The 10,971-nt window shown below is 42.6% G+C and overlaps 1 protein-coding gene across 1 annotated transcript in view; it reads left to right on the forward strand.

Moving 5' to 3' along the window:
- MCTP1 (multiple C2 and transmembrane domain containing 1) overlaps window positions 1-10,971 on the forward strand; it is a 337,725-nt gene that overhangs the window by 317,343 nt on the left and 9,411 nt on the right. Inside the window, exon 17 of the mRNA XM_045285196.1 lies at window positions 9,121-9,230. Within this exon, the coding sequence (XP_045141131.1) occupies window positions 9,121-9,230 (110 nt within the window). The remainder of the gene's footprint in view (window positions 1-9,120; window positions 9,231-10,971) is intronic.

The raw sequence follows: 10,971 nt of genomic DNA on the forward strand, positions 1-10,971 counted from the left end.
TGCATCGGGGTAGGTCTATGTGGCTTCTCCTTGGGGATGTCTTGCAGGAAGTGAGCCTTGCCAGCTAAAGCAGGGGACTGGCTAAGGCACATGCACCCTGGTCTGACTATCAGAAAGCAAGAGACCCGAGAACTAGAAAGGTGAGGCTCACTGAACCATTTATCCCTCCACCCTTCAATTAACCCCACATGTGTTAATCAGCCAGGTTGGCACAATAAACTAACTAACTCATTGTGGTTAGCAGCTCAGAGCATAACCTCAATCTCTCTTGGAAGAAGTACAGCCAGAATGTTCCTCAGAGGCAAAGATAGCGAGCCTTTATCCTGTGCTTTGGACTGTTTTTCGGAGAGACTGGTCCCTGGAAAAGGGCCTCAGACTTGGTAAAGCAGAAGGGCAGTGCAAAGGGAGAAAGCCTTCAACAATATAGACGACAGAGTGGCGGCAGCAATGGGCTCAAGCATAAGAGCCGTGGGGAGGGTGGCAGGACCGTGCATGGTTTCATCCCGCTGGGCATGGGGTCCCTCTTGGCAGGAAACAACCCCAGGGCCCCTAAGAGCAACAACGTCCCCCTAGGTGACTGCTGTGAGAGTCGTGTGAGACTTCGATTTATGCCAGAGAAGTTTTGCACACGTAAGTTAATGTTCTTGAGCTATGTGTTAGTCTGGGTAAACTAGGGAAACAAATCCACAGAAACTCATATGTATAAGAGGGAGTTTTATATAAAGGTGAAATACACATCAAGAAAACATCCCAACCCAGTGCTTCCCAAGCCCACAAGTCCAACATTAGCCCATATGTCCGACACCAATCCACAAAATCCTCCTCCATCTCACAAAGCACACACTATGGCAATGACCACAGGAAGAAAGCCGAATTAGTGAGCATGTAAGCATTTCAGCCTTAGCAGGGGTCTCCACAGGGCTGCTCCAGCACCTAAGGCTGCATCTGGGTAGGTCCCTGTGGCTTCTCCTCCAGGATGTCTCCCAGGAAGTGAGCCTTGCCAGCTGAAGCAGGGACCTGGCTAAGGCAGCTGCACCCTGGTCCGACCATCAGAAAGCAAGAGACCTGAGAACTAGAAAGGTGAGGCTCGCTGAGCCATTTCTCTCTCCTTCCTTCATATAATCCCACAGGTGCTTATCGGCAAGGTTAGCACAATAAACCTTAACTATCTCAAGCTATAATGAGCTAATGAAGAAATTCACTCTTCTCTAATGAAAATTTAATACAATTGAATGTTGAAATTTTACAATAATATTGACTTTTCCCATTTTTCCACTTACCTGTGAAGTGGATTCTGGCTCATGGTTGCTCTCATGTATCTGAGTGGAACACCGCGCCCCATGGCATTTCAGTGGCTAGTTTGGGGGAACCAGACTTTCAGCTGAAGCCTCTCTCTGGGCACTCACATCTTCAACCTTTTGCTTTGCAACCAAGCTGCTAATCACGTGTAACACCAGGACATCCTGGATGAAAGTAATAACTCATGTTTATGGTTTATTCCTTTATTCTAGATCCAAGCCATCCCCACTGCCATCAAGTCCCTTCTGACTGCTAATGACCTTAGGACCAGAGTAGAACTTCCCCTGTGGGTTTCCAGGCTGTAAATCTTTCACGGAGCAGAAAGCCTCCCCTTTCCCCCACAAAGCAGCTGATCCGGGGTTAGCAGTTCAACACATAATGCACTAAGCCACCAGGGCTCCCACGGCAGTTCAAGACCACCACGAGCTCTGGGGAAGAAAGACGAAGAGTTACAGCCTGCAACTCAAAGGAGCGGGTCCACTCTGCCCTCTAGGGTCACCGTGAGTCTCAATAGTGAATTTATGCTAGATGCTGACTGTCCCATTTTGGATTGACTAAACGAATTTACCTAATTTCATAACCATCATGGAGATATTATCATCCCCACTTTATAGATGAAGACGTCGAGTAAAATGCTCAAACACATAGAGCTAAGGAAGTGATGGACATGGAATTAGAACCAGACAGACAGAGACCTACCTGGTGATCTTCTAAATAAAATGATAGCCACCTAGAATCATCGGGGCTACCAAAATCCATTTTACTGACCCATAATTAGCACATCATACAGTTCAATCATTCAGTCACACGAGGAAGGAGTGTGCAGTCATCACCATCAACGGCAGGACACTCTTCCTTCTGGGAGCTCCTGGTGCAGGAGCTTGCTCCTTCAGCTGTCACCGAGCCTCTCCAGCTCGGCCTCGGAACTCCAACTATATTTGAAAGGGCAATAAACAAGTTCAAAAGCGATTTATTTTAAAAAAACATACACAACTTTTCCATCAGAGGTTGGAAAAAAGGAAAGCATACATTTATTATTGGATTCATGAACAAACTTGGTGCTACTGTTTATTGAGCCCATAAGAAAAGGAGGTGAAACTCAGCTACCAGCTATTTCCTGGATAAGTCTTCAAAAGACACTGGGGTCCAAAACAAAACTCCAAATTCACTACCATCCAGGCAATCCAACTCATAGCGATCTGAGAGCACATAGTAGAAGTGAGACTGTGACTCTTTAGAGGAGTAGAAAGCCTCTTTTCTCTCCCATGGAGCCGTTTGGGGTTTCAAACTGCTGACCTTGAGGTAGAATGTTCAATGCATCACCCAGCACACCACAGGGCCCTTTGACTCTGGGCTCAGAGGCTGATATAGATAGGGCCCCGGCCTTTACTCTCTACTCTAAAAATGCCTACATAGTTACTTGAAGGGACTTTAGGCTACATTATATTTTGCCCCCTCGCCCCCCCCCTTTTTTTTGGAATGAAATCTAATGAGAGACCAATAATTGGAACAAAGCCCCTTTAATCTTGAGTGAGCTTTCATATTCCCAATACTCTTCTGCAATCTCTTCATGATGACTTTCCAGAAAGCCCTGTGAAGGGTACAAATTCTTTTTTGTGTCTTTGTTATAGCTCTTATCACAATCCATACATCCATTGTATCAAGCACATTTGTATAGATGTTGCCATCATCCTTTTCAAAATATTTTCTTTCTACTTGAGCCCTTGGTATCAGCTCCTCAGTTTTTTTTTCCTCCCGCCCTCTTTGGACTCTTGAGAGCAGCTGCTTCTCACCTTCTGTTCTGGCCCCTCTCAAGGGAACCTGGTGGCTGCAGCAATGGGCTCAAACATAGCATTAGTGAGGATGCTGCCGGGCCAGGCAGCGTCTCATTCTGTTGTACTCGGGGTCGCTATGAGTCGACACCTAGATGTCTGGGAAAACCAGACTCTGCCATGGAGACGACTCTGGTCCTAGCACCCCTATAGGGCTCCGTAGAGCTTCCCCTGTGGATCTCAGAGACTGTCACTCTTCATGGAGTAGAAAGCAGGGATCCACAGGCCTCTTGGACTGTTCACATCAGGCCCAGCTGAAAGCAGGACTTCTCTTGGGACATTCTCTACAAGGCCACTCTCTGGGCAGAGCATTTCCTCCCTGTTTGTTTGGCAAGGAGATTAAGTCAAAGGTTTTGATACTGATACAGAGTCCTAATCTTTTAAGAGCTTTCCAGAGCTTGCAAGACAGTTATGGGAGTTTTCTTAAGTCATTAAGACTAGGAGATTTGTAACTCCCTTAGGGTCTACTCAATGAAGAGTCTGCATAGCAAAAAAAAAAAAATCCTGGCTCCAGGGAACAGGTACTTCTACATCTTTTCACAAATATTTGTATTTAATTAGAAGTTAACATGGTTAGGACTTTTTGGTTTTGGCTTTATGTTATTTTTGGTTCTTGTTTAAGACATATTTCTCCTTTCTGCATATTAATCTCAACCTCTCTCTGGACTCTGTTGTTGATATAAGACTCCCTTCTCCAAGTTTCCTCTGTCCTGCTCCTTCCTCCTGCCTCTCTTTCTCATTACCATTTCCTCCCTCTGTTTCTTCTTCCTTTGCTTCTCTCCCCTGCCTTCTCTATCTTCCTTTCCTTCCCAGCCTTCACCATAACTCTGAGACATGCCTGCAGCCATGTACAATGCCTACTGCTTACACTACCTGGCCTATCTCCCCACCTCCCTGTTACTTTACATTCATTTTTCCAGTTAAACTCAAGTGCATCACATTAAGCCAACATGGGCCAGGCTCAACTAAATGCCACTCCAAATCACATTACAGAAAATGAGCACTGAACAACACAGGGCTTAGTTATGACAGAGAAAGCCGAAAATTAGGGCTAGGTAAATGCTCATTCTGCTATATATATATATGCCAAGTCAGCAGAAGGGGGGCAAAAATAAGATCTTCCCAATGTAACATTATAAAGAATCCACCATCATTTCCTAAAATGGAATCTGACAAGTTAGCACTAAATCATCTGGAGCAAAACTAAACATGCATAAAAAGCTTTCATATATTTGGAGAGTCTCTCTAATATGTCAGAATGTTGTGTTTAATATTTAAAAAGAAGGAACTGTACCATGATTTCACTACTACTAGTGCTACTCATGTATTTGCTGCCAGGCATTATAGTAGGAATGTTATGTTACCGTATTTAATTTAGTTTCTTTATAACCCTGTAATTTAGCTGCTTTTGAGAGCTTTTTTTTTTTAAAGAAGGAATACATTTTAAGAAAAACTTTTTTCTTTTCTGAAGAAAAAAATAATCATTTTTTTTAAAAGAAAAAAAGTACCATCTTTCAAGTGTTCATCTGTCCTCTTAACTTTAACTATATCTCAGCATCCTATAGTCTCTCACCAGAGTGTTCCCACCATGAAGGTCCTTATCTGGCAAAGGGCCTCAGCGCCAAGTCACCTGGACAGAATTTGATACACTTAAAACTGAATAAACCACTTAGAAACGATCCAGTAGTAGCCAACAGACTCTGAGCTGACAAGCTGCTGTTCGTGCGAATGTCAGTCTTCCTGTTAGGGAGCTAGAGTCTGGTTTCCCATGACTGAGCAAGAAGGAAGAGTGGCATACAGATAATATTGCCTCACTTCCTTGGGTACCATTGTCTCTTCAACACTTTATATCAAAATATGCAAAATTGTTTTAGAAGTATAGATGTGAGAGGAAGTCTATTTTGCAGAACGTTTTTTCTGGATAAATTAATGGTAGTTGTGCACCCTATCCTTCGTTAGTGTAGGAATAAGTCATATGAAACATAACTATATTGCAAACCCATGTGGAAACTCCAGGCTATGGGGGAGGGGCAGAGCTCTATTGGCCCACAGAAGAGCTACAGTCAATGGTAAGCTGTAATCAATAATTATGTGTATCATAGCAAACAGCAACCTTTTCCTAGAGATCACATAGTAGCAAGAATTTAAAGGAGAAGCAAATTTATGCTTATGTAGTCCTTTGGGGTAAAAGGTATCTCAAAGCTGAATGTTCCTACCAGGAAAGAGGAAACAAGGTGATCCCATGCCCTGCTGCACTGAGACAGGCCACACTATGCTGCTTTTAACCGCTTTTTCTTTGTACTCTTAAGGATCCCTGGTGGCAGGGTAGGTTAGACAGTCACCTGCCAACAACAAGATCTGTGTTTTAAATCCACCAGCCTCTCCAGAGAAGAAAGGCCGGGCTGTTGACTCCCATAAAGGTTTACAGTCTCAGAAACCCTGTACAGGCTTGTTATGAGTTGGAATCAACTGGGTGGCAGTGGGTTTGGTTTCTTGTCATTGTTGTTTCATTTCTTGGATACTCTTCTCTGGGAGGAGAGTGAAATAACATTAGTTTCATAACATTAACATATGGTGTAAGCATAGTGATCACTGTATCATGGGTGTTCAAATACATTCATTTCCTATGATGTCAACAATGATCACAATGTCAACATTCATGCAGGACTTCTCAAAAAAAAAAAAAAGATCACTGTCATAGGGTTGATTCCAACTCATAGCAACCCTGTAGGACAGGGTAGAAATACCCCTGTGGGTTTCTGAGCCTGTAACTCTTTATGGAAGTAGGAAGCCTCATCTTTTACTCCAGGAGCAGCTTGTGATTTCAAACTGCTGAACTTGCAGTTAGCAGCCAAACTAGTAACCGCTATGCCACCAGGGATCCTCATGTCATAGCAAACTAGATGAGTATTAGAGAATCACTCACTGTACTGTAAGTTATGCTGCCACTGATGTGTTCTGGACTATTTAAAACCATCTCTTTTTAAACTATTTAAAATAAGTGAGACTTTTTTTAGACTGTACAGGATGATGAGAAATAATTGTACACCATATAATCTCACATATTCTCAGATCTATAGTTACAGCAGTTTTTTATAGGTAATTTTTTCTGCATGTTCAAAAGAATCCTTAATAATGCATTTAAAACAAAAAAAGTCACTACCAAGCCTCTGGATGATTAACTACCCTATGGTATTTCTTTCATCCACGCTGGTTTATAAAGGAAAGCAAAAACGACAATAAAAGAAATGTACCAGTTTTATTCAGTACTAATAAAGTATTGAACGTTAGTGGGGAAGGTATGAAGTCTCAGAATGCAACACAGAGCAATTCCATTACCCAGGCAGCTTTGGGCCATATATCGTCTATCAAGAGTAATTACTTCATTGGTTGGAGCCCACAGTGAAGGAATATAGAGTTTGATGAGATTTTAAAATAAAGATTACATTCCAAAGCATTTGCTTTTCCAAACTTTGTGGACATGACACGATCATATGGTATAATTTGGTGACTGATTGAGAGGCTGGGACACAGGCAAAACAAAAACCAAACTAAAGAAAATTAAGAGAAAGCAAGATTTTTAGAAACTCTTTAATCATCTTATACTTGCACTTGAATTTAGAAGTATGAAAAAAGTGCACATGCAGATGCCTTTAAAAACACATCTTAGTGAAAAACTGATAGTCTGCTCTGTAAGCCCTCTAGCTTTTAGGCTCACTGTACAGCGAAAGCCTTCATCATAAAACCTTCACCTAATTCACAAGAAGTTTTTTAAAAACCCACACATCCCATTGATGAGTCTCTAGATGAATATCTGCATACTGCATTTTTAATATGAGACCTGGTGGTTTCTAACACTTCTTTCACGTCCCACCTTGGAATCAAAGTTTCTGGATTTTGTTCTCCTGCTTCAGATGTTAGCTGGAGGATGCGCCTCAGAGCTGCAGCGTGGCATCTCGGACACCAGCTCTGAAACACTGCCCTTTGCAGTTTCTTTCACTGCTTTTAGAAAGTGCTTTCCTTTCCTCGGTCAGTAAATTACCAGGGCTTTTTTTTTTTTAAAGTTTTCAATTGTTAATCTAGAATATTTGGGGCTTTGTTATTTGAGGTAGGAGCTAACATAATTTTCTTCAAATAGGCAAAAATGGCTCTATAACATAAAATAATACCTCCTTTTTATAGTGGAGTGCCCATATCAGGTAATTGTTTTAATAATGATTTTAAATATCTAGTATAATAAATCCCTCCTTAATATTTCTCTTTTGTAAAAATACCTTGGCTGTAGTTGCCCATTTATTCTTTCAAACAAAATTTTAGAAGCATTTTATCAAATTCTCTCTACATCAAACACATTAGCATTTGTCTGAAATGGTGTCAAATCTGTATGTTCAATGGGGAAAATACGTTTTTTATCACATTCAGTGTCCCAACACAGAAACATGGTATCTGTATCTTCCTCATACAGATCTTACACACTTCTTGTTAAGGTGATGCCTAAGTTTTTACATATTATATTGGTATTGTGCAAAAAACATGTTTTCCATCATAGTTTCTAACTGGTACAATGTTATTCTCATTGGACTTTCACTGTATAATTAGCACATTTCAGCTGCAGTTTGAACTAGTCTATGTGTAGAAAAGATATCTATTATGTCCATTTTACTTCATAGGTATGAGTGAACTTAGCTAGTGCCCAAGAGAAGTGAATATTAATAGCCCAGACTAATTCTGTCGCTTTGAAAGGAGCTGCAAGAAGCCACGTGTAACTTATTTTATTCTAAAGTATATGGTTGCCTAGTGTCATTAATGCCCTTTTACTAAAGAGAGAGAAAAGATAAGAAACCGATGTGCCTTTGTATATACTATAGGAGTCATAGTGGTAGAGGTGGTGGGTAAGGGTTGGACTGCTGATCGCAAGGTGGAGGTTCAAATCCACCCCCTGCTCTGTGGAAGAAAGATGAGACTCTCTCCTCCTTAAATATTTACAGCTTAGTCATTATGAGCCTGAATCCCCTCATTGACAGGGTTTTGTTTGGACTTTTTTCTTAACTGGGATGGCAAGTGAAGGATGAATTTTGTAGATAATGGGGACCCTGCATAGCTTTTTGTCCCTCATGCTTTCACGGAGAAGCTGTGTGCATCTCCACTACCTCATTGACTGATAATACGTTTTGGCAGAGGCCAGATGAATACATTTCAGAAGGCCTCCCCAGTGAGTTAAATTTTAAAAGGAGCCTTTAAGCAACTGGAATCGATGCTGAAGATGGAGTTATAAAGCTGGCTGCCACATCCTTGGTCCCAGAGTGCCCTGCTGCCCATGAGGCTGCACACACACCCGTCACTGGCTTGCCCTCGGTGTCTGGGGTGGCAGGCTGCCATCCCCGGGCGAATGTTAACAGTGGAAAGTGCTTTAGACTCTTCTGAAATGGAAGTCAGTATGTAAATGTGCAAAAGGACGGCATTATTATTCTAGCTTCCTGGCGGCTCAGCTAGCTCTGACTGCCACACGAGGTCTCAAGTGTTCTGGCACACTGTGTAAGCGTTCAAAAGAAGTTAAAGAAATGAAACTGGATCTACATTTCCGTAGACATTCACGCTGGCATTGAGGAATGGAATCATGGGATCGGGGTTGGATGGTCACCAGACAGCCTAAGCAAGTGCCCGTGATGTCAGGCTACTAAGCAGAATTTTCAGTCATCAAAGGCCACCCCTATTTCTTCCTCTGGGTCTGAAATTACAAAGTAGGCACATCGTCCCTAGACCCACCTCCCCTGGGGTGCTTCATGCTCCATCGCCACCCACTCATGCTCTGAGGCACGCCTCCACCTTCCTGTGTAGCCTGCACTTTCATGGAATGCCAATCATCGATTGATATGCACACAAGTGATGAAGTTCACTTCAGCTAAAAGTATATCTATAGACATCCCCAAAGAATCCATGCATGGAAGAATACCTTACTTATCTGGAATCTCTCTCTATTGTGTTTCAGGACAGTGAGAAAAAGGGATTTATAAATAAAATCTATGCCATCCAGGAGGTATGTGTCAGTGTCCAGAACGTCCTGGATGAAGTGGCTTCCTTTGGCGAAAGGATAAAGAAGTGAGTGATGCTGACGTGTGGGAACCAGCCTTCTGGGGGACAGGGAGGCCATTTGTTTCTCAGAGGGTGAAATGCCACATTCTCTTTGGCAGGGGACACTCCGTCTGGGTGATGCATTGCTCTGTTTCGTCATTATTTACTTTGTTGCTGCCAGTCTTTGGTTTTATGAAAGTTCTGTCAATTTCTTTCCCGAAATTTAGAACATATTGGTTGGAAAGAAAGTCATACTTGTAGCTCTGAAGAATAACACCATCCCAAATTTTAGCACATTTTCACAGTGAAAGTCTTTGTTCTTAAGTGGAATAGGAAATCGGGGTTGAAATAATGTATTTGTATTGGAAAACACAAGCCGAATGAGTTTTTCAGGTAATCAAGCCAAATCTGTGTTGTATTACTGATCAAGTTATCTTTTTACCAGGTTATTCTAAATGTTTTTTAAAATGTATTATACACTGAACCCTGCAAAAGTGTTCTTCGGTGTTTTATAGTTGTGCATGAGACCAGGAGTCTGAGATAAAATGAACCAATAGCTTTTCACTTAGAAAATTCCCAGGATTTTCCTTACTTTTTTATAAGTTTATAAGTATAACTACATTGGGATCTAACGGAAAATTAAGAAATATACATCCCCAATCTTACACTGTGTTTTATTTCAAATAATTTCATTTACTAATACCAAAAAAGCCCTCGCTGCCATCAAGTTGATGCTACCTCGGAGCAACCCGAGACTCTAAAGAGCAACTTTTTCATTAAAAAATTAAATAGCCAAGGATCTGTCTGAACTATACGAAGACCCCATGCTACTAAAGGATGTGAAAATTGTCCTACTTCATGACCCAGTGCTGTGGCCCATTTGAGAAAGGGTGCTGTGTGTCTAGAAAAGCCTCCATCTTCCTGGTTTCCTAGATGTGTTCATTGTTTATTATTCATCACCCGAAGTGCTCGGCAGATTTGGATCCTTGGGCATACAGAGAATTTGAAAGGAGTAAATTATTTAGACTAAAGGTGTGAGTCATTCATCCGGTGCCTTTCATGTTCCACGGGATAATGCATTTTATTTTGTATAATTTTTTGTGTAATACAGTTCCACATAAGCAGAGGGACTGAGTTCCCACTTTCTTGTATCACATTAGACAGGACGTGCCTCCCTCTCGCCCCCGCATGTGCCTCTGAGCAACGTGCAGCCTCAGACTTCAGAAGGCTGGTTCCCGCATCCTCCTCTCTACCTCTCCACGTTACTTCCCTCCCTGCCCTCCTCCTGCCGGCCGCTGCAACCCGGCCTGAGCTTCTAAATCCGAGACGTTTCCCTGTTGATTTCTGTCCTTTCTTTGGCAGACTACGGTGTGTGCTGATTCCTGCCTGAAATGTCCCTTTTATACCCGGAGATTCTGGGTCAACACCAAAGTCAGGCTAGTGCGTGCCAGAGGGATGAATGGGTGGTAGGGGCCTCCAGCAGGTAGCGGCATGGGCACCCCCAGAGTGTTTTCCGTTATAACCAAATTTCGACTGTGGCTCAGACTCCGGGAGCTGGGTTTTTGTACACCCTTCCATGCGGAGGTATAGGAAGGAGCTGAGGATCCAGTCTCGTAATTTCTCTGGCACAGCCATCGGTGATGAGATAGATCCAAAGTTGCCACCAGTGGCCCCGACTCGCGGCAGCCCCTTGTGGGGCAGAGTGGAACTGCGCCACCGTGATGTCGATGGCTGTGGTTGAAGGAGAGCCAGGAGGCTTCTCTTCCAA

This window comes from Echinops telfairi, unplaced genomic scaffold, assembly GCF_000313985.2.
Source record: "Echinops telfairi isolate 266 unplaced genomic scaffold, ASM31398v2 ScPeMD7_7469;HRSCAF=8507_1, whole genome shotgun sequence".
Classification (NCBI taxonomy): Eukaryota; Metazoa; Chordata; class Mammalia; order Afrosoricida; family Tenrecidae; genus Echinops; species Echinops telfairi.